Source organism: Globicephala melas, chromosome 6 (genome assembly GCF_963455315.2).
Source record: "Globicephala melas chromosome 6, mGloMel1.2, whole genome shotgun sequence".
Lineage (NCBI taxonomy): Eukaryota > Metazoa > Chordata > Mammalia > Artiodactyla > Delphinidae > Globicephala > Globicephala melas.
This window is the reverse complement of record NC_083319.1, coordinates 84,081,740-84,105,892: the sequence shown is the minus strand read 5'-3', so window position 1 is coordinate 84,105,892 and position 24,153 is coordinate 84,081,740. Positions and strand designations below refer to the sequence as shown.

The following is a 24,153-nucleotide window of genomic DNA, read 5'->3' as shown; positions in this document are numbered from 1 at the left end:
GTTGTTGTATATACTTTCAAACTGAAATTCAAGTAAGTCACAGTTTTTAAATTAACCAACATGTTATCTTAACTCTTACCAAACAGCAAAAACATGTATCCATTATCCCTATCAATTCAGGCAAGGTGAGGTCTTTAATTTTAATGGTGCCATCCTAAAAAGAAGGAGAAATATGACATATAAATTTTTAAAATACGTATGGCTACTATGTACAGTAAATATTTTAAAATATCAATTCTAAGGAAACTATCTTATCATCTGATAAAACTAAGGTGCCAAATTAACTCTGTATTCTTAAAAATAATGTATCTTAATGGGTCTTCAATATGAAAAATCAAAGCCTCTCGAATTTGAAACAGAATAAAGGCCTTTATAAAAAAAGAGAGTCAGGGCTTCCCTGGTGGCTCAGTGGTTGAGAGTCTGCCTGCTGATGCAGGGGACACGGGTTCGTGCCCCGGTCCGGGAAGATCCCACATGCCGCGGAGCAGCTGGGCCTGTGAGCCATGGCCGCTGGGCCTGCGCGTCTGGAGCCTGTGCTCCTCGACGGGAGAGGCCACAACAGTGAGAGGCCCCAACAGTGAGAGGCCCACGTACCACCAGAAATAAATAAATAAATAAATAGAGTCAAACCAACAAGCATTTTAAAAGCACAGTTCAAATTAGTTTTAAACATTAATAAGTATGAAGCATTTTAATAAACTGAAACTACTCACAAAGAAAATAAAACTACTTACAAAGAAAAAAAATGTTTTAAACATTTCCCTTAAACTAATTAACTATACTACTCATAATTTTTTTTAACACTATCCACTTACTTAGCAAATCTTTCTTCACAAAATATGCAAAAATTAAACTCTGAGGCAACTATGAATGAACTTCTAAATCAATTCTCATTGAGTTAAACAGCTAGTTCACTACCACAAGCATTTTACTTAATATATTAATACATAAAATTTAATCCCTAAGCCAATTACCCAGGTATGTGAATACATACTCAAATGCTTTCAAAAATTAACTTAAAAAGTGCGCACAGACACAAATTTAGAGCAAGCTTTTAATGGAGACATTAAACAATAAAAATTTCAATGGAAAGAGAAAGATAACCAACGCTTGTTTACATACCTGAGAGACATTTAAGAAAATTACACTTTAACATACTAAGTTTAATTTCCATTATTAATCAAAATGTTTTAACATATGAATAACAAACAATAAAAGAAAACACAAACGGCACAATGGTGACTACCTTGATAGATTGTTCAAAATTGAGAACTTTTCGATTAACTTGGTTTCCAATCATGCCAGCATCCATCTTGGGATCCATCATTTCAATGGCAGACATAGCTTCAAAAAGACCAAATCTGCAAATAAAAAAATTGACTCTACAAATTGTTTATGAACTAATAAGCTTACCTAGATTCCTACAATGGTACAAAAATTATTACAGTACTTTAAATAACTACCCTATTTTATGTATTTGGTCTTTCCAACTTGCTATCACTTCTACTTCAATTAGATAATCTTCCTTTAACATAAAAATTCTTCCATGTACTTGTCACTCAAATTATTTTACATGTACTATGAGGCAAGAAAAGAATTAAAACCAAAGTTGTTTTAGTTCTTCCTTCAAAAAGTTAGAAGTTTTTGAAAAAAAAGAGATCAACTGATCTACAATGGATTTCATTTTGCCTTCTTTAAATAATTTTCTCTAACTATTTAACACTTAGAAAGTTATGTTTGGAATAATCATTATCAAATGTAACTTTTAGATTTTTTTCATTTTCTTTACATCTTGAAAGTCTAAAAACCTGCCATGTTACCATCTATAATGCCCAAAGTTTTGGCAATTACATAAGAAAAAAATAAAATCCAGAGATTTTGATGGTCTGGTGTTTGTGGCTTATTAGCCACAGAAGCAGATAGTTGTGATGTAGTGTGGACTGATTAGTTAGTATATCTTTGAGATATGAGAAAAGAAAAGCCTAAAAGAAAGTGATTGTCCATCAAGCTACTGACTTCCTATCTTGCTTAGTCTAAGCCATTAGATTACCAGGAAAATAAAGGCACCTACCTTGTTACATTAAATCATTTCTCTCAGAAAAGCAGCAGCAGTAAGACATCAAGAAAAATAAACAAATCGGACCTAATCAAACTTAGAAGCTTTTGCACAGCAAAATAAACCATAAACAAAATGAAAAGACAACTTACAGAATGGGAGAAAATATTTGTAAATGATGCAACCAACAAGGGCTTAATTTCCAAAATACATAAACAGCTCATACAACTCAACAACAACAAAAAACAACCCAATTGAAAAATGGGCAGAAGACCTACACAGATGTTTCTCCAAAGAAGAAATACAAAGGGCCAGCAGGCACATGAAAAGATGCTCAACATCTCTAATTATTAAAGAAATGCAAATCAAAACCACAATGAGGTACCACCTCACACTGCTCAGAATGCCCATCATTAAAAACTCTACAAATAACAAATGCCAGAGACAATGTGGAGAGAACAGAACCCTCCTGCACTGTTGGTGGGAATGCAAGTTGGTACAGCCACTATGGAAAAGAGTATGGAGGTTCCTGAGAAAACTAAAAATAGAATTACCACATGATCCAGCAATCCCACTCCTGGGCATATACAGACAAAACTTTAATTCAAAAAGATACACGTACCCCTATGTTCACAGCAGCACTATTACACAACAGCCAAGACATGGAAACAGCTTAAAAGTCCACTGACAGATGAATGGGTAAAGAAGGTGTGGTACATAAATGAAATGGAATACTACTCATCCATAAAAAAAGAATGAAATAATGCCATTTGCAGCAAGATGGATGGACCTAGACATTACCATACTAAGTGAAGTCAGACAGAAAAAGACAAAAACCATATGATATCACTTATATGTGGAATCTAAAATATGACACAAATGAACCTATCTACGAAACAGAAACAGACTCATGGACATAGAGAACACACTTGTGGTTGTCAAGGGGGAGGGGGTTGGGGGAAGGATGCAGTGGGAGGTTGGGGTTAGCAGATGTAAACTATTATATAGAGAATAGATAAACAACAAGGTCCTACTGTATAGCACAGAGAACTATATTCGATGTCCTATGATGAACCATAATGGAAAAGGATACATAAAAAATATATATATACATACGTATAACAATCATTTTGCTGTACAGCAGAAATTAACATGACATTGTAAATCAACTATAATTCAATTAAAAAAAAAAAGAAGAGCTTTAAGGAGACACGCCCTGAAATCCATCAAACCTCTTAATGCTTCAATTTAAGATACTCTGACAATATGAGCATACTGAAGAAAACTCTCATCTATAAATCTGATGCAATGTTGTGAATCAAAACCCAAATGGTATTTTTCAATGAGCTTGTCAAGTCGAAAGAGAAAATATGCAAAAATGGAAAAGAACCTTTTCAATAAAAGAACAGGGATTCACCAAATATCAAAGATACTATAAACCTGTAATAATTAAAAGCATTCTAGCATACACAGATGAAGAAAAAACAATCCAAAGCCATGTTTTTGTAGGAAGTACATAAGATAAAGGTGGAATTTCAAATTAGTGGAAAAACAGTGTATTAGTCAATAAATACTATTAAGACAAATGGCTAACCATCCTGAAAAAGTGAAATCTTTGATTTATGCAATTTAATAAAACAAACCCCAGGCAGATCTAAGTTCTAAACCTAAAATAAGCAAACGAACAAAAACTCTTTTAATAATTTACAAAGCCACAAAGAAAAAAGTTGGTAACTCCAACTGTGTAAAATATTAAAAATTTATATGTAGCAATAAACCAGTCAGTTAAAACACTGACAATTATCTAGGGGAAATATTTTTAATATAGGTAATTTTGAAAAAGTTAATATCCATAATATATAACTAACTCATACAAATAGGAAAAGGCAAATAAACCAAAGAAAAGTAGGCAAAGGACATGAATGGATAATTAACAGAAGAGAAAATATAAACTATTAATAAAAAAGTAAAAAGCTATTCAAATTCTAATGTAATCAAGTAATGCAAAACAAAATGATGCTGGTTTTTGGCAGGGGTGGGGGGGAGTAAGGAAACTTTTTTTTGTTTTGTTTTTGTTTTTCTTGTTTTTTGCGGTATGCGGGCATCTCACTGTTGTGGCCTCTCCCGTTGCGGAGCAACAGGCTCCGGACGCGCAGGTTCAGCGGCCATGGCTCACGGGCACAGCCGCTCCGCGGCATGTGTATCTTCCCGGACCGGGGCACGAACCCGTGTCCCCTGCATCGGCAGGCGGACTCTCAACCACTGCGCCACCAGGGAAGCCCTTTTTTTTTAATTTGTACCCTCATATGCTGTTGGTGTTAGTGTAAACTGATAAAGACTTTTGTGAGGGAAAAAATTTGGCTGAATACATTAAAATCCAGTCATTTGATTTCTAGGCTTCTAAAATTCATTTGCACATGTATATGTATAAAGAGGCTTGTATAAATTAAATGTTTTGAATTTTCCCACGTTACCAAAATATGTTGCCATCTGAATGTCCATCAATAGGGATACCATAGAACAAATTATGGTACAGTCATTTTATAAAATAAAAAGCAGCAGTTAAAATGAACAAGGTGGAGTTAACATGGAAAGATCTCCAAGATATACTGAAAGTGGGGGGTGGGGAATTTGCAGAATACACACAGTCGACCCTCGCTATCCACAGGGGGTTAGCTCCAGGAGCGTCCACAGATGCTCAAGTCCCTTACATAAAGAATGGCAAAGCTGAATACTGTACTATATATCCCCACTTACAGTTAACTAGTTTTACAGATTTCATTCACGTATATAAGAATATATATCTTTATAGGTCCAGGACATGTTAACAATCCGATGACTTATAACAATGACTACCTCCAAGCAAAGAACAGAGATTGTATTGGAGAGATGGTGTCATGAGAAGTTCTGCTTCATCTCTAATGTTTAAATTTGTTAAAAACAAAGTATCCGTTTATTACTTATATGAAAACAACTAAAGAAAAGTTGTTAATGGCACAATTAAAACCCTAGATCAATAAAGTCTACCATATGACCCAGCAATCCCACTACTCGGCATATACCCTGAGAAAACCATTCAAAAGGACACATGTACCCCAATGTTCACTGCAGCACTATTTACAATAGCCAGGACGTGGAAACAACCTAAATGTCCAACAACAGATGAATGGATAAAGAAGATGTGGTACATATATACAATGGAATATTACTCAGTCATAAAAAGGAACGAAATTGGGTCATTTGTAGAGATGTGGATGGACCTAGAGTCTGTCATACAGAGTGAAGTAAGGCAGAAAGAGACAAACAAATACCGTATATTAATGCATATATGTGGAATCTAGAAAAATGGTACAGGTGAACCTATTTGCAAGGCAGGAACAGAGACACAGATGTACAGAACGGACACGTGGACACAGGTGGCAGGGAAGAGAAGGGTGGGACAAATTGGGAGATTAGGATTGACATATATACACTACCATGCATAAAATAGCTAGCAGGAACATGCTATAAAGCACAGGAAGCTCAGCTCGGTACTCTGTGATGACCTAGAAAGGTGGGGTGGGGGGTGGGAGGGAGGCTCAAGAGGGAGGGGATATAAGTATACATATAGCTGATTCATTGTACTTCATTGTACAGCAGAAACTAACACAACAATGTAAAGCAGTTATACTCCAATAAAAAAATTTTTTAAAAAATAAGGTATTTGCTTCACTAGTAAAATTGCTATAGAAACCAGAGTAGCAGTAAGTTAGCTATTCCACACATTCAACAAATACTGAGTGCCTGCTTATGTGCTAGGCACTGTTCTAGGCACTTGAGATACATGAGTGAGCAAAACAAATCTGCCTGTCTCGTGGGGCTTACGTTCTAGTGGAAGGAAACAAACAATAAAGATAAGGAAATGACATAGAAGGCTAGAACACCGTACATGCTAGGGGGAAAAAAAATGACAGTTAAAGAAGATATGGATTAAAAGGATACAAATTTAATAGATGGCCAGTGTGGGCTGCTGGCAATCATGATCCCTGGGCTCAGTGTCTAAAACCTTGGGGAAATGAAGAGGGCTATGTCCCTCTAGCGGCCCTCTCTCAAATGTTATTCCATAGTCAGGAGCCACATTCTTTCCTGCATTAGCTTATGGTTTGATTTCATTATATCCTTCCTATCATTTCCTGTGACATCAAAATGATGACCTACAGTGGTTCTCAAAGTGTGGTCCCTAGATCAGCAGCATCAATCTCACCTGAGAACTTGAGAAATTCAACTTCTGTGACCCCACACTAGACCTACTAAATAAGGAACTCTGGGGGTGGGTTCCAGAAATCTGTGTTTTAAAACCCTTCTGATGATTCTGATGTCACTAAAGTCTGAGAAGAACTAAATTTCAAGTTTCTACTTCCCCTAACAAACGTCCAATCTTGTCTACTTACTAATTTAAAATTTCATACTCCCAACCTTGAAAATTGAGTCTGGCCACAGCAGTATAGGAACTGAGGCTATCTATGGGAATATAAATATAATCAAGAATTTCCTTTCATTTACCTTTCTAGGGATTCTCAATCTACTTTCATCTAGGCATTTAATCACCTACCTCTGGTCATCAACCAGCATATCACATACAACATGCAACCAATACCTTTTCTCAAGAAATTCCACATCCTGTATACCTACCCTCAAGAAATGACCATAAGTCACAGTTTCACTAGGTACAACCACTTCCTATCACGACTAAGGTCAGCTGCCCTAAAACAGCTGACCAAGGTTAAAAATATATAATTAGTGTTATTCTTACAGCTTTGAAATGTAAAATTACTCAGACTTCAAGGAATACTATTGCACAGGAGACAAAATAGATGGAAATATTACACTACACTATTTCAAAGGACACAAATACTTACAGCTTATCATGAAGCAGTTCTCCCAACTTTAATTCTAAAAGAAACAAAGAGAAAAATCTTTTGAATAATACCATATTTATATTTAACTGTTAATTCTAAAAAAAAAATGAAACAAAATATTAGCACCTGAAAAATGTGCTTGCAGTCCTTTAAACTTCATTTTCTAAGAAATGGTCATATTATTTTTACTCAATTACTAATATAATGTCTTCTACACAGTGAATATTTAAACACTAACTATAAATTGAACTTCTGAGGATTAACAAGTGACCCATCCCAGGCAACAATAATACAACCAGAATTATCAGGCCCATTTTTAAAAAACCACTAATACATTTCTCCCTAAGTAAACTTTTTCACAGAATTGTATGCTATTTCTCAAGTTGGTTTTTTTTTTTTTTGTGGTATGCGGGCCTCTCACTGTTGTGGCCTCTCCCGTTGTGGAGCACAGGCTCCGGATGCGCAGGATCAGCGGCCATGGCTCACAGGCCCAGCCTCTGCGTGGCATGTGGGATCTTCCCGGACCGGGGTACGAACCCGTGTCCCCTGCATCAGCAGGCGGACTCTCAACCACTGCGCCACCAGGGAAGCCCTCTCAAGTTGTTTTTAAACTACTTGGCATCATAATCTAATCTCCTTTTGTCCCAGGAACAGTGTTGAAACTATTTTTTTTATTACATTTTATTTAAATAATGTAGAAAACACTTGCATAAACAGCTGATCAAAAGAGTGTTAATCCTCCATAAAGCAGCAGTTCTCAACCTTGGCTGCATATCAGTATCAACTGGGGAGCTTTTGAAAACCCCAATGTCCAATCAGCACCCCAAACCAATCAAATTCTAGGAGTGGGACCCATAGAGTGGTTTTAAAGTACTCCAGATGATTTCAATGTGCAAGTAAAGTAGCTTAAATGTTGATGGTCAACTCCTGTGGAAGACATAAAGAAGCAGTTCTCAGAATATTACTAATCTCCCTAGCTAATAAGTTAAATGACATTCATTTTTTAAAGTTCCATGTACCAAAACAGATAAATCAATGAGAAGCATTTATCAAAATACTGTAATGAAGCATAATAGAACATACAGTGGTTCTCAAAGATGGTTTGAGAACCCAAGAGCCTGTGATGTTAAAGTCATTTTGTTATAATACTAAATTACTAAAATAATATTAATACATTTTGTAAATAATACTAAACTTTTTTTCATTGTGTTGACATTTACAATGATGATGCAAAAGCAATGGTGTAAAGAGGAAAAGGGCAAAACTCTATCTTCAGCACAAATCAAGACAGTGGCCCCAAGCTAAACAGTGTATTCTTCACTTCCATGCACTTTCACTTAAGAAGTCCTTGATGGAACAGTAAAAATTATTAATCTCAGGGCCAGGACCAGAGTGCAAGTAAGGCATGTAGGTTGCAAAATTTAAGAAGGCACTTTCAAGTAGTGCCTTCTTAAATTCTGTACCCTAATTGCCTCACTCACTTCATCCTAGGGCTGGTCCTGATATACCTAATTAAATTTCAATCTTTGAATACACCTTTTTAATATTCTATTTGACAAATGGGAAGTATACATAAACACTTCCTCTGCTTACCAAAGTAAGAGACTGTCTCAAGGAAAAGCTCTTGCACAACTATCATGAAACACCACTTTTACTTGAAAGAACAGTGACAAATTATAGTTATTCAGACTTGACAATATGGCATTTGCTTGAAAATAAATGAGTTTGTCGCTTTAGGAAAATAACTGACAAGGTTTATTGCCAGTGATAAAATTTGAGCTTTCAAGGAAAAATCGGAATTTTGGAAAGCATATATCTGCCACTGTGAACTTGACAGTGTCCCAATACTTAAAAAGGCTTTCCTGAGGATACTGTGGTGATATTAACAAATGTGCTTTTTAATACTGAATAATGAAGTGTGTCAACACTTGGAAAATGTGCTTAACTCACTAAACCAATATTTTGCAAATAGCAATGCATGTTACAAAATTAGGCATGGATAAAAGATCCCTTCAATGTTCTAGACAGACCAATATACTTTATGTAACACAGCATGAAAGGTCCACTGATATGCTTTCAGATTCCACACTGCAATCTTAATCTTTAAGAAATTACCACCTGCCAAGTTTTGGTATAGTAGCAAAGAATATCCACAATTACCTGAAAAGGTTCCACCATCTTTTAACTACATATTTGGTGAGGCCTGATATACTTCCTATACTTCTACCAAAACGACATGTGGCAACGGACTGAACACAGAAGCAGATAGGGAATTCAGGTGTCCTCTATTATGCCGATATCAAAGAGATTTTCAAAAGTATAAAACAATGCCACTCTTCAAAGTTGTTCTTTGTTTTGGAAAATACATTTTTCATTTTAAAAATGTTATGTTGACATGCAATGGGTTTATTACCATTTTCAAATGAACAAGTATTTTTAAAATTTGTTTTAAATTCTAATACCGTAAATATCAATATACATATAATACACATAAACAATACTTTTTAAAAGCATAAGAGGGTATTTTTAAGAGTATAATGGGGTTCTGATACCAAAAAGTTGAGAACTGCTGTAATAATTTACCACATACTTAGGGTAGATTTGGGTACCAAATAGCTTCACTGAACACTCCACAGACCTAGAAGCAAGTCGATCACTCTGGGCCCTGATTTTATCATCTGTAAAATGAAGGCCTGTACTAGATGGTTCTGTTAAAGTTCCTTAGGACATCCTCCCTTTTGCCTTGGAAATGAACAATGAACTATAACTTGTAGCTGGAGTTTGGGTTTGCAGCAGCGCTAAGCACTTGAAGCATACGATCATTCCCCTGAAGAAAAGTAATCTAACGGGATGAGAAAAACATGTAACTATTTGACAACGCAAATACATTTTACCCTCTTATAAATGAGAAGATAATTTGAGAACTGGTGTTACAGATCTTTGAATATATTTCTACACATAACATTGTAAATCATGGTTAAGTTCACTGCTCGGGTCGCTATGAAGACCCTACTGAATCTATGATATAGCTGGAATCCAGTACCGTTGTACAGTGATAAACAGATGAATTAAAGTTTACCCCTGGGTAAAGGTGGCCAACTGAACACATGCAACAACCTTTAACTCCCTCCTGAAATCTCATTTAAACAATTAAAGGAAAAAAAATTTTTTTTTTTTTAAAGAAAGCTACGAACCTAAAGGAAGAGGAAAAATTGGTGCAGAAATAATACAACAAAATTAGGGAAACTTGGAAACAGAAAGACAAGTCGTTTCCTAGCAAACCCAAGAAAAATAAAACCAGCAGTGGAGAAAGCCAAAACCAACCCGATTTACCACTTACCTCTGAAAGTGAGGATATAAAGATGGGCTAAAATATAGAGAACTGAGCCATCAGACAGCCCAGAGCCCTGCCCTAATTTACAGAACAAGATAACTACCCCTCCCTCACCCTGGATAATACTGAAGGCTTTCTTTGAAAAGGGCAAAACAAAAAATCTCCAGGGACAGAAGGTTATTTGAAGGGTAGGATTCAGTACTGGAAAGAGGGGGCATTAAGTGAAAATGTAAAAATTCCAGACCTCTTCCCCCACTTAACTGTTAAATCACAGGCAAACAGTCAAATCTTCAACCTCAAGCAGGAGATTAGATAAATTTTTCTCTACAGAATATAATCTTTCCAAGAGGAAGGAGCTAAATAACTGACACCAGAGGTTCTCCAACACAAAAGCCAAGTCAGATCACCTGATACTGGCGTTCATAGCAGAGGAGTCCTGCTCAAAAATTCGGAGCTTCCAGCTGGCTTTTAGCCAGCCTCCCCCCACCTTCAACAGGCAACAAAGGATTCTTAGATATCTGAAGTAATCCCCTAACACGAAAGATAGAAACCAAAGAAAACAAACTAAAAAAGGCAAGTTGGAGGAAAGACACTAAGTTGGGAAACAAAATTTCAAAACAACTATTATTAATCTTAGAAAAAATAGTGCAACCCTGAAACAAAAACACTCTACTTTTATTAAAAAAAGAAACATTCAGAGGGAAAAAATCTTAGAAATTAAAAACATTACAGCAGGGGCTTCCCTGGTGGCGCAGTGGTTGAGAGTCCACCTGCCGATGCAGGGGACACGGGTTCGTGCCCCGGTCTGGGAGGATCCCACATTCCGCGGAGCGGCTGGGCCCGTGAGCCATGGCCACTGAGCCTGCGCGTCCGGAGCCTGTGCTCCGCAATGGGAGAGGCCACAACAGTAAGAGGCCCGCATACCGCAAAAAAAAAAAACCAAAACACATTACAGCAGAAAAGAAAAATTAAATTGAGAATCTTAGTCCACTCAGGCAGCTATAACTAAAATACCATAAATTGGGTGGCCTATGAATAACATTTTTTTTTTTTTTTTTGCGGTATGTGGGCCTCCCACGGCCGTGGCCTCTCCCGTTTTGCGTTATCGACAGGATTTCTGCACTCACAGAGCTTATATTTCAGTGGGTGAGGCTAACAATAAAAGATAATTGAAAATGATGGTTTCTCACAGTAGATAAGTACTATGAAGAAAATAAAGCAGGGTGATTCAACTGAGGTGGAGCTGGATAGAAGAGAATAGGGATAAATCTGTTTAGATTGGCTGTTGAGACCTCACTGGGACGGTAACATTTTTTTTTTAATATTTATTTATTTATTTGGCTGTATCGGGTCTTAGTTGCGGCATGCGGGATCTAGTTCCCTCACTAGGGATGGAACCTGGGCCCCCTGCATTGGGAGCACGGAGTCTTAACCGCTGGACCACCAGAGAAGTCCCTGGAACAGTAACATTTAAGTGGTCAGGAAGGAGCCAGCTATGTAAAGACCTGGGGACACGACCTTAGTGTGTTTAATGAGATAAGGATCTCATGACCGAACATAATGAGTCTAGTGAAGCAGTGGTACAAAAAAAGTCTGAGGCAGACACTAGATCACATAGGCCAAAGGGAAGAAGTTTGAATTTTATTCTACATGTAACAGGAAGCCACTGGAGGATCTTAAGCAGGGAATGACATGATCCGATTATTTTCAAACCTCAAATATACAATAATACTCCCGTCTTTAAGGTGACAGAATTCGTATTTCCACAGTTTGAAATTACTGCTATGTGCTCTCTAACCTGTTATTTAAAAGTTAGAAAATTTTAACCCAAGAAACTGCCTGAACATCTGTATTTAATGCTATAACCTACATAAACTGGCTTTAAATGAAAGTTATAATCAGAGGAGAATGAATAAGTGTGGTTAACAAACTCGATAAACCACACATGTTGATTTTTTCCATTTATTGAGATAGTTTAGAAATCACAATCCACATTTTTATTGCACCCTTTCCCAAATTTTGAACTTCTAATTCAAAAATTCAAACTCACCTCGACAAGCTTCTTCAAAATCTTGAGTTATGTCCACCCAGTTTGTATTGCTTTTTTCCATCTTTTCTGGTATACTGAGCTCCCATCCTGAATCATCATCGTCTACAGAAGCTTTCATAACCATTATTCCTATAAAATTAATATTGGTGTAAAAGAGAGAATGTAGCTTTCAGGGCAAGAGTATTTGCAAACCATGTGCGTTTAAGTATTGGATGAAAGTCTTACTAAACTCTTTAAGCAGAGCTCTTCTGAGTTTGAGGACCGCACTGTAAAAACCTACCTTACTGCAATTAAATCCCACGTCAATTAACACTGCTGCTGCTCTGCCTATTTAGGAAGAAAAAATCACAAACCATCCCACAGCTGGCCCAAAGAGAACCAACTCCAGAGCTTCCTACTTTCAACACTGGCCACAAATAACCAAGGCACTCTTCAGGGTCCCCTCTCGAAGCCCAAGACCCCAGCAACTACACAAGTCAAGGTGGTCCTTCACCTGCCCGGAGCTCGCCGGGAAAACCTCTCCCGTCCCGGCCGGACCCCTACACAGCCTGTCCGGGCGGCATAGCGCGAGGGAGCGCACCGCCGGGCCCCAGTCGCCGGGCCCAGGGCGGGGGCGCACCTGAGGAGGGGACCGCCCCACCCGGGTCTGCCCGGCCCGGCCCCAGCCCCACGGGCACGGAGGCAAGGACAGGCTGTCGTCGCGCGGGAGAACTGGCACGCCCGGTGCCAGGTCGTCGCCCCGATAACACCGAGTAAGGCCAGGGCCCCGGCGGGCAGTGGGCACGGGGAAGCCCGCAGCTCCTACCTGAAGCGCGACGGGAGGGCAGGGGCCGCAGGGTGACCTGGCGTCCCCAGGGTCCGCCACGCGCGCGGGGTGCTGCGGCTCTCTGACACGGGAGGGAAGAAGTCTCAATGGCTCCGAACAGCGGTCCCTATCTACTTCTCCGGTGGCCACCAGCGCTGCCACGCACCGCCCAGCTCGCGGAAATAACGACGCCGCCTGGGCCGCCGCAGCCAACCCCTCCCCTCTCAGCCCAGCCCGACCGGCCGCGTGCGCGCATGCGTACGCCCGGTGCGCGCGACCCCGCCTCCTCTCCCTCACGCCTTGGGACTTCGCGCTCCCCGGCCACACCCCCTTCCTCGCTACCGACAGCCTTAGGCCGGGGCGGCTATCTTCTCTTCTCGCGGGATTAGAGCCAATCGCGAGACCGGAAGCTACCTTCCTTCTCCAGCCTGCGGCCTTGTCCTGGGTAGTGGGTGAGTGCCGGTAAGGGGCGGAGCCTGAGGGCCCAGAGCCCGTCCCGCTTCGCGTCGCGCGGTTCTCTGGGAAATTCTTAGAAAGGTGCCGGGGAGGCGCGAGGAAGCGATGGAAGTACGCGCAGGGGTTAGTTGTTGGGGCCTTGCATGAAGAGCCCAGTTACGAGAGCTCCATCGAGCTGGTGCTGCCTGACACAGGTTTTATGTTTCCTAGAGAGCCTGGGGATTTCATGAGGAAAAATTGAAACAAAATATAAGCAGAATCAAGCCAGTTATTTTCTTTTAGATCCTTTACATGGTTTAGATTTTTCCTGAAATTAGTGATCAGTTTTAAAGTGGGGTTACATAAGTAGACTAGTATGGGTAGGAAACGAAACGCATGCTTATCACTACATAGCCATTAAGATAGCCTGAATTTAAAAGGCGGTATCAAATGTTGACAACATGGAGCAGCTGGACATCTCATATGTTCCTGATGGGAATCCAAAATGGTCCAACCACTTTGGTAAACAGTTTGTCTTTTACTATAAAATTAATCATGCATTTACATGATCCAGCAATCACACTCCTAGGTATTTACTTAGGAATGAAAATGTGCACACACAAAAGCTTTTTTTTTTTCTCTTGGTGAAGCCACATTAATTTCTTTTTTAAGTGAATTTGACTTTCAGTGCAGTTCCAATTCATGCTTTTAGACATACATGATCTCCAAAATGTTAAAGTAATTTCAGTCAATTGAGCCTTCAATGGCAAAGCTTATAAATTATATTTATTAGTATGGTCAAGATAAGAAAGGAGTTTGGGCTTTGATTATAAAATGCAGGTCTTTCTCTGATTCTCTTGGCTAAACTTTTCTTTTTTCCATTCTTTGCTGTCTTCCATCTTTCTGGCTCGAATTTCCCTCATTAAATCAAAAAATACCTTGTCAACATTAGCTCGTGTTTTAGCAGATGTTTCCACATAGTTAACTTACCACTGATCGGCTCTGGATTTTGCCTCTTTATAGCTTTATTTTTAATGATCAAAAACTGGAAACAACCATAATCTTCATCATCTGGTGGCATATCCATACAATGATACGTAATTATTCATATAATGAATAGTAATTTTCGGCAAACAGGGATGACTTCTTGACATGCAAAAATATGAATCTCATAAAACATTATTCTGAGCAAAGGAAATCAGAGTATGAGCAAAAGATTATGATTCCATTTATATGAAATTCTAAAAAAGACTAATCTCTCATGACAAAACAGAACAGTGACTGCCAGGAGACGAGGTGGGTGTCAAGGAACGATTAATTGGAATAGTGCTAGGTGATTTGAGGGGAGGGAGACGTTCTGTATCTTGATTATGGTGGTGGTTATATGGCCGAATTCATTTGTAAAAGTTCATTGAAGTACACACAACGTGTGCATTTTACTGTGTGCAAATCAAACCTCAGTAAAGTTGATTTTAAAAACAGAAAAATATACATCTTCATGTCTCATATAGAATAATCTTTCCTAAGGGCAGGAGCTTTGACTATTTTGATCAAAGTTGTATCCCTACCATAAAAAGCAGTGGTTGGCCTATAGTAGGTACTCACTAAATACACTGAAGATAAGAATATAGAAAAGAATGACAGTAAAACAGAAATTTATATTGTTTCTCCAAAAGCATTTGATGATCTTTTCAGAGGCCATAAGAAATCTAGAAAAGGATGAACTGACTGCATCTGAGTTATTCAGTATTATGTGTAGATTGTGACAAAAACCAATACAGCACACAAAAAAACAAAGCAAAACACCAAATTTTTGAAATAAGACTGCATCCAAAATAACTGAAAAATAAAAGTTAGAAAGAAAAGAAAAATCACCAGAACAGAGTAGCCAAGTGAAACAAGATTTTCTTAATTTCTTTACTAAAACCATAATTTATTTGAAATTCAAATTTATTTTCACAACTTCTAATTATCTCTCTGCTTTAGAAACCATTTTCCCTGAGAAGGGAAAGATACAGTAATCCAATAAAGAGTTATAAAAAAGTTAAAGTAAACTTCTGTGTTAAGGGATAATGTATAAGTATCCTCTGTATGATGTTTCTAGTTATATTTTTCTCACACATTAAATAGTTGTTCCTACTACCAATTACTACTGATCACCACTGTTAATTAGTCCTATTGTTTTGTTTTTAAAACGGCATTTAAGTAACAGAAAATTAAATACAGAATATACAATTTCAAATATCTATTTTTCATAAATTTATGTTTAAGACATATGTGTATATTTATTATACATCTTTTTTCCTATGTGGCTGTGTCCTGGATTGACAATCTAAAAAGATAGTCACCCCACTTCACTGAGTGAATACACCATAATTTATTCAACCAGTTCTCTGTTGATGGACATTTAGGTTGTTTGCAGGGTTTTTCCATTATAAATAGTGCTACCATGAATAGCAGTGTACGTATGCCTTTTCATAATATTGCCAGTGTATCTTTGGGATAAATTCCCGTAAGCAGCATTTGGGGTCTAAGAATACGTGCACATGTAATTTTGCTATTGCCACATTCCCCCCATTAAGTGTCCCCTCCCCGCAATTAGCAACGTATGAGAGTGCTCCCTTTTCCATAACCTCATCAATACAGTATGTGGCCAAACTTTTGGAATTTTTCCAAACTGCTAAGTGATAAAAATGCTATCTCAGTATAGTTTTAATTTGTATTCTCTTATCATGAGTGAGGTAGAAAATCTTTTTATCTTTTTAAGGACAATTTGCACCTTTCTCTGTGATCTGTCTGTCCTCATCTCTAGCCCATTTGTCTATGGGATTGATTATTTTCTTTTTCTTTTAAGGTGCTCTATATATTCACTTTTTATTTAAGTTGAAATTTTTTAAACCAATGTGTCATTTGTCTTTTTACTTTGTTTTTGGTTGTTTAGTTTTTGTTTATTTTTTATTTGCTATTTGAAAATATTTTTTAGTCAAAGTTATTAATAAAGATGTCATTTAGAACATGGGAATTATTGAGATCACATAAGAAGATGCTATCAAGAGGGAAGTAGGCTCAAAATTGAGTCTGAGGAATCTCAACATTTAGAGATCAAGTAGAGGAAGAGGATCCAGGACTCTGAGAACAAAGGCTGAAGCAGGAGAAAAACCAGGAGAGTGGTTCACTGAATCTGAAAGAGATGTTAACGCTGAATTATCCCTTTAATAACAGCACACATACATAACTTTCTTTATAAGAAAATCTTTTCAAAATTCCTTTTTATGGATGATTTTCAAGCAGTTTCCTGGGACCTATCAAGTCAATTTTTTACAAAAAAAAAGATTAACTACATAGGTAGGTTACTTACAAGGCCATCAATAGTTGTCTAATGCATAAATATTGAAACTTCTATCAAAATGGGAAGTGAGCATAGAAGACATATCAACCAGTTGCAGATAGAATATGAAATTAATGAATTAGAAGAGAAAATGAAAGAAGAAATAGTGAAAAAGTATGAATTAGATAAACTTTAGATGCTAATTGAAATATTGTAAACAATTTGACTCTATTGAGCAAATCTGATGACTGACTGGATATTTGATATTACATTTTTAAAAATTTAGGTAGTATAGTGGTATTGTAGTAATCTTTTAAAAACATCAGTCTTAATATTTTTAAGAGATGCATACTGAAATATTTATAAGTGAAAATATTTAATGCCTTGTATTTGCTTCAAAATCATCCAGTGGGTTTGGAGGTAAATGGATAGAGGGAATAAGATTTGTTGATAATTATGGAAGATATTGATGGACATAACAGTTCATTATACTATCCTCTCTACTTTTGTGTATGTTTAGTTTTTTCATAATAAAAGTTTTCTTGAAGAAAGAAATTAGTAGCCAAATATCTGTCCCTAACAGCTTCATCTCATTGAAGGACAAAATGGTCTTTATTCTTCTTTATTACCATAGTCCTAGCAATATGAGTAACATGAAACATTGCAACAAGTATGTTGCTACAAAATAAAACATGTTGGTGTGGAAACTGCAAAGTAAATTGGGAAATTTAAAATTGTCTTCCCTTAAATGTTACACTAAACAGTTACTGTTCAGTGACCTAAATTCTTTAATGTTTTTTAAAATTTTACTACCATAACCATTGGGTATTTTTCTTGTTATAAAACCAACATAAAAAATTACTCATGCATGTAAGCTAGCATATAAAAATCGCCCATAATCCCAGACTGAAAGATGACCTTTGTTTATACTGTTCATTCATTTTTCAGGCATATATATGCTTTTATTTTGTTTTGTTTATTAAAAGTGGATTCTCATTGTACATATTGCTTTGTATTCTATTTAACTTCCAAATGAGTTATATCTTTCACATTAATAAAAAGTATTGTGGAACATTCAGACACACAAGTATTTTTTCCCCTCATAGGATTCTTTTAAATCTTACTCATATCTGTGTTATTTCTTCTTTGTGATTTTCTGATCTTGAACATTTTTTTTTTCCTTTTCAGGTTAGTAAGAAGTTTAACTCATATAATTTTTCTGTTTGTAGGTTTTTCCCCAAAAAAACAGCTTTTAAAGTTTTGTCCTTTTTGTACGTTTTCTAACTAATTAATTTCTTATTTTTCCTCATTAATGCCATCTCAGGCTCTGTTGGTACTCCTTTTCTACTTTCATAAGGTAAGTTTCATAGCAGCACTATTTACAATAGCCAAGACATGGAAGCAACCTAAATGTCCATCGACAGATGAATGGATAAAGGAGATGTGGTATATACACACAATGGACTATTACTCAGCCATAAAAAAAGAATGAAATAATGCCATTTGCAGCAACATAGATGGACCTAGAGATTATCATACTAAGTAAGTCGAAGACAAATATCATATGATATCACTTATATATGGAATCTAAAATATGACACAAAAGAACTTATCCACAAAACAGAAACAAACTCAGACATAGAGAACAGACTTGTGGTTACCAAGGGGGAGGGGGGTGGGGAGGGATGGATTGGAATTGTGGGATTAGCAGATGAAAACTATTATATATGGAATGGATAAAAAACAAGGTCCTACTATGTAGCACAGGGAACTATGTTCAATATAAACCATAATGGAAAGTAATATGAAAAATTATATATATATGTATAACTGAATCACCTTGCTGTACAGCAGAAACTAACACAGCATTGAACTTTAATAGCAACTGTACTTCAATAAAATAAATTTTAAAAATAAGATGAGTAGTTGGTTCCTTTAATTTTCATTCTTTGTATTTAATAATGAGAAAATGTCAGATGCTTTTCCAAGAGGTCCTTTTGGTTCCCTAAATGTTTCTTATAATACTATCTTCCACATATGCATTATCTTCTGATAACATAAATAATAATTTTCTCTTCTCCCTCCATACCTTATTTTTTTCTAATTTTTTCAGTCTCTGTCTTTCATATGAGAAATTTCTTCAGTCTGGTGATTGTTGGCTAGAATTTCATATTGAAGCATGGTGTTTCAAAGAGTAGCTCTAAGGGTTTGTGCTTCCAGGAAGGGCTTTTCAAATGTTGTCTTCACTATGAGAAGACCTGGCTGGGCCATTCAGTTGGTGAATCTTTGAGAGCATCAACTTTGGGTCTTGTGTCTTAGGCTGGTCTCATTTCTCAAAGGTGCTTCTGATCCAGGGCCTTCAGGTGTGGCTGTGCAAGTCTGGGCACTGCACACCAGGGGTGTCTTTCACATAAATTGTGTGTATGTAAGGCTCCCCCAGAGCTGTGCAACTTAGCAGTTTTGCTCCAAAAATCTACCAGCTGAGTAGCCATTTGGAGTGGAGGAAGAAGACGGGGAGATGAGGGAGGGAGAATCAATATCCATTATAATATTTTCACTTAATCTCCCTTTTTCATAAGCACCCCCTTTGCCAGAGATTCCTTTACCTTTTCCAGTCTTCCATAGGGACTGAGGAGGGGCTGTCACAGCCTCCCCATTAGGGAGGAGATGTCAGGTCCTGGTACTTCTGAAACATATTCCCCTTGTTTTAGCCTCATCCTAACCTCCACCTTGGGAGGTAGCTGGTTCCATCTGTTCCTGGAAATTCTAGGTGTTTTTGTGGTACAAAATGGGTAGTTTTCTTGGGTTTCCCCATCACTGGCTCATGATCCAACTCTCTTGGGTCCACTATGTAAGTGCCCTCATCCATCTGCTTCATATCATCAAAGGCATTGTTTTTTCTTCATCCATTTCTTTTGTCCTTGTGAGTGTGCGCCTTTTCATCTTCATTTTGTGGAGGTTGATACCTGTGTCCAGTCCTCCATATTTAACAGGAAGTCTGAGGAAGGGATCTGGAGCAAGTTTCTTGAACATGCTAAATTCCAGTGTCCTCATTCGTAAAGCAATGACTTTACATTGCTTACACAGTTGTGAGAATCAAAGTTTAGAGAACTGTAAAATTACATAATGTAATCCTTTTTCTCATTCCTCTGATATCTCAGTTATTTAGTGCTACTTGACTACATGGTCTAGAAAGCTATTTATCTAGTACTGAAAATAAAGTTCCAGGACTTCACTTTTGTCACACCCAGATTCATGTCTGCTTATTCCATTTTTAAACATCTTTGAGGAAAAGGACCTTTATTTTATACGCTCATCTGTTCAAAAATCCATTTCAGGGCTTCCCTGGTGGCGCAGTGGTTAAGAATCTGCCTGAAAAGGCAGGGGACATGGTTTCGAGCCCTGGTCTGGGAAGATCCCACATGTCACCGAGCAACTAAGCCCGTGAGCCACAACTACTGAGCCTGTGTGCCACAACTACTGAAGCCCGCGCGCCTAGAACCCGTGCGCCTACAGCCTGTGCTCCACAACAAGAGAAGCCACCACAAGGAGAAGCCGGTGCACAACGACGAAGAGTAGCCACTGCTCGCCTCAACTAGAGAAAGCCCGTGCACAGCAAAGAAGACCCAACGCAGCCAAAAATAAATAAAATAAAATTAATTAATTTAAAAAACACATTTCAGTGACTTGAGTTTATAAAACTATAAAGGCACTCATGCTTTAGTTTCAGCACTTTGCAGAAGTACTTTTTAGTTGCCTAAAATGCAGCCATTCAGAAGCTTGAAGATTTATATTAAGCCTCTTATGATTATCAGCCCTGAGATAAAATGTAAAACCACCTTTATTCTAAACTAAATTGAACCAAAAATGTAGATGCTTACGTGAGACATATAAATCTCTCCCTATCCTTTAGACGTGACTTTTCTTTTTTTATATATTTATTTTTTTAAGTTATTTATTTATGTATTTATTTTTGGCTGCGTTGGGTCTTCGTTGCTCCGCGCGGGCTTTCTCTAGTTATGGCGAGCGGGGGCTACTCTTCATTGCAGCGCACGGGCTTCTCATTGCAGTGGCTTCTTTTGTTGCCGAGCACGGACTCTAGGTGCGTGGGCTTCAGCAGTTGCGGCGCTCGGGCTTAGTAGTTGTGGCTCGTGGGCTCTAGAACACAGGCTCAGTGGTTGTGGCGCCTGGGCTTAGTTGCTCTGCAGCATGTGGGATCTTCCTGGACCAGGGCTTGAACCCGTATCCCCTGCAGTGGCAGGTGGATTCTTAAGCACTGCGCCACCAGGGAAGTCCCTAGACATGTCTTTTTAAGAGCTATAAATGGTCATGTTTACCTTTTAGAAAAGAAGTATGAAATAGTACTTTAACCTGCACTGTCCCTAGACATCTGAAGTCCTTGGAGAATCTGTCAAAGGTAAAAAAACATGTTTGGGTGACCCAAATGTAGAAAATCATGAGAAGAATGTTGTTATTTATAGAATAGCAATATTTCCATCATTGTGTGCCAGATAATCTTTAAAGTATACTTTAGCACAAACAAAAGAGATTTATATTCATTGGTAATATTAAGTAGGAATATAAAACAAGAAGTTAATACTAATAATATGATTCATTCAAAACTGGAAGGCAAAGTAGCCAAAAAGAATGCAAAATGAAATCTACTCTAGCAATCTTTCTTACAAAATTATTACTAAAATTATTTGAAAATAATCCAGATAAAATATACTGGTAGGGGTGTAGGAAAAAAAAGGTCTGTTACAAACTAAGATTGGCAATTTTGCAGTACTGTTCTATTCTCTTTCTCCCTAGAGATCTTCAAGAACTAGGAATGTCCTTAGGGACATTTAAGAACTAGGTAATGGCAATATATGAAATTTAGGGTTATCATTATAATGTCAACACACGAGTGGTAGAATACCTGGAGTTGTACTAAAAGATTCAAAGGAGCATCATAACTTCAAGGTTCTTCAAGAATCTAAGGTATGAGATACACCGTTCTACACACATATATTACAACCAAACAGATACAATTTTAAAATGTCTGCAAGCACTCCTCTTCTTTCCTTATTTGCTCATCCTTCCTGGAAATTAAAGTAGACTGAGCAAGATAGGACATGTCTATTTCTTAGGATTTTTGTATACAATTTTCACTTCTGCACATCCTTTTTGTTCTGCTAACAGCAGATTGCATTCATGTTGTAGACTCTTTCTCCACAACACAGACCTATATGATTCTTTGCATCTTCACATGGTGCTGGTCTCTCTTTACTCCATATGAGAAAAGTGCAAAGAAGAAAAATTACCTCTTTTACCATCACTGCATTACAAACTCTTATTTTTTCAGTTCTGTAACTTTTTGATTACTTTATGTAACACAAATACTCATTAAGTGTCTTTTTTTGCACCATGTTCTCTTATATGCAGTGGTGATATCTCTGTATGTAAGACAGATAAGATCCCTGCTCTCACAGAAGTTATAATTTATGAAGCTAAATTATTCTGGTGTTTTATTATAAAGCAAATTTAGCAAATTAGAGGTAACTGAGAAGAAAGAAAAGCAGGAAACACTAATTCATGCCAAACACAATTATTGTTAGCATTTTTATCTCTTTGTTTCTATTTCTTTTCTTCTGCCAGAATTTGTCGTTGTTTTCCCTTTTGGGTGAATGGCTGCGGGGAGAGAGAGGTGTTGTTTTGAAATGCCCAAGGTCGCGAGGCCCCTCCACAAGACCACCAGAGTCGAGAGTCAAAGCCAAACGGCAAGGGTCATTTATTGCAGGTTCGAACCTGGACCTCCGCGCACTCGTTGCCGGTGACGCTAAGAGGTCCTGGCGGAGTTTAGTACAGCTCTTTTATAGACCGGTACAAACATAGTCGCCGATTGGTTGACTTTTAAACAAAGACACTAGTCGCCGATTGGTTGGGTTTCCTGAGGTTTTGTTTCTTAATTAGAAATACTTAAGGCGGGGCCATGGTCGCAAAAAGAAATAGTGCAAACAGGAGGACTGATACAACCCTAGCAGTGCTGCGGCCTCCACCAGCCCAACGGCAGGGCGTCGGGAGGCTGTGCGCCCAACTTCAGGCGGCGCTCCCAAATGTGGCAAGCCCAGCGCCGCTCCCTGGAATGGTCCTTTTTCGGCCCTTCCCCTCCGGAAAGAACAGAAAAGAAATTCCAGGAAAAGCACAAATTGAATGCAGGGCGTCAACTCAGTCCTATTCTCACCAAACTAGAACATAGCCCCCTCAGTTTAACATACTAGGTCCTACATTTTTGCACTTGTGAATATGTGTCCATGTAACTGCATAATTCTCATGGCCATCATTTTGATAGTCTATAAAGCTCACATGTTTATTATTTCTTGGCACTGGCAATTGGGTAATACCTCAGGTTCACATAGCCCATCCCTAGGAATAACTGGTCTACCCTGGAGTTTGTGAGACATGCTCCTTATAGCTCCAAATGATCTTTTAACTTCAGATTTGTTGATCAGAGGTCACTGGGTCTATAACAGACTCACACAGAAAGGAGACCTGTATTTATGCTATTGACCAATGCTATGACACACTTTCCCATAGAAATAACATGATGAATAATCTTCAATTCCTAGACCAGTCCAGATCATGAGGATTATGTTTTTTTCTTTTGTTGTTGTTGTTTGTTTTTTGCCTATGTTGTACTTAGTGCACTCTTGGCATTATGCTTCTTCAAAAGTTTAATTGGCTTCAGACACCAGAATCATAAACTAAACCATTGTTATCAAATTGGTACTAGGTGAAAATATGTTCAGCATTACAAATAACAGCCATACAAATGAATTTTTGGAACATGACTTATTTATAAAGTGTTGACTGACATAGCAATGTTATTTTTCCTTGTTAAAGGGAATAATTGTCAATGGATAGAATCAACTGTGTTCATCTATTTATTTCATCCAGATACAATGCAGTTGGGTCATCTTTGCTTGAAAAACAATCTCTGGCTTTAGTGATATTATTTGAAATAGTTCAGATAACAGGACCTAGAATTTAGTCCTCAAATCCCAAATGTGGGCAAAGAATTATCTAGGTTTCTGAGGGTGTGCCAAAATAAAGGCATGCCCCTCAACTAGCTTCTGATTTCAAGGAAGAGAGTTGCATGTTAACAACTAAGTACAACCATGAGCCAGAATGAAGGAGAGTGCCACAACAGTGGTAGAAGCTTTGAAGAAAGTAAAAAGACCTCAAAGAATGGAAGAAAATTTTTG

The 24,153-nt window shown here is 37.8% G+C and overlaps 1 protein-coding gene across 2 annotated transcripts in view; it reads right to left on the bottom strand.

Moving 5' to 3' along the window:
• NAA35 (N-alpha-acetyltransferase 35, NatC auxiliary subunit) overlaps positions 1-13,383 on the bottom strand; it is an 87,068-nt gene extending 73,685 nt beyond the window's left edge. For both annotated transcript variants that reach the window (XM_060301097.2, XM_030832840.3), the window contains exons 1-5: positions 13,144-13,383; positions 12,339-12,467; positions 6,955-6,988; positions 1,247-1,361; positions 80-154 (exon numbers count right to left, since the gene is read on the bottom strand). In XM_060301097.2, the coding sequence (XP_060157080.1) occupies positions 80-154; positions 1,247-1,361; positions 6,955-6,988; positions 12,339-12,462 (348 nt within the window). In that variant the 5' untranslated portion in view covers positions 12,463-12,467; positions 13,144-13,383. The remainder of the gene's footprint in view (positions 1-79; positions 155-1,246; positions 1,362-6,954; positions 6,989-12,338; positions 12,468-13,143) is intronic.
• Positions 13,384-24,153: the final 10,770 nt, after the last annotated feature.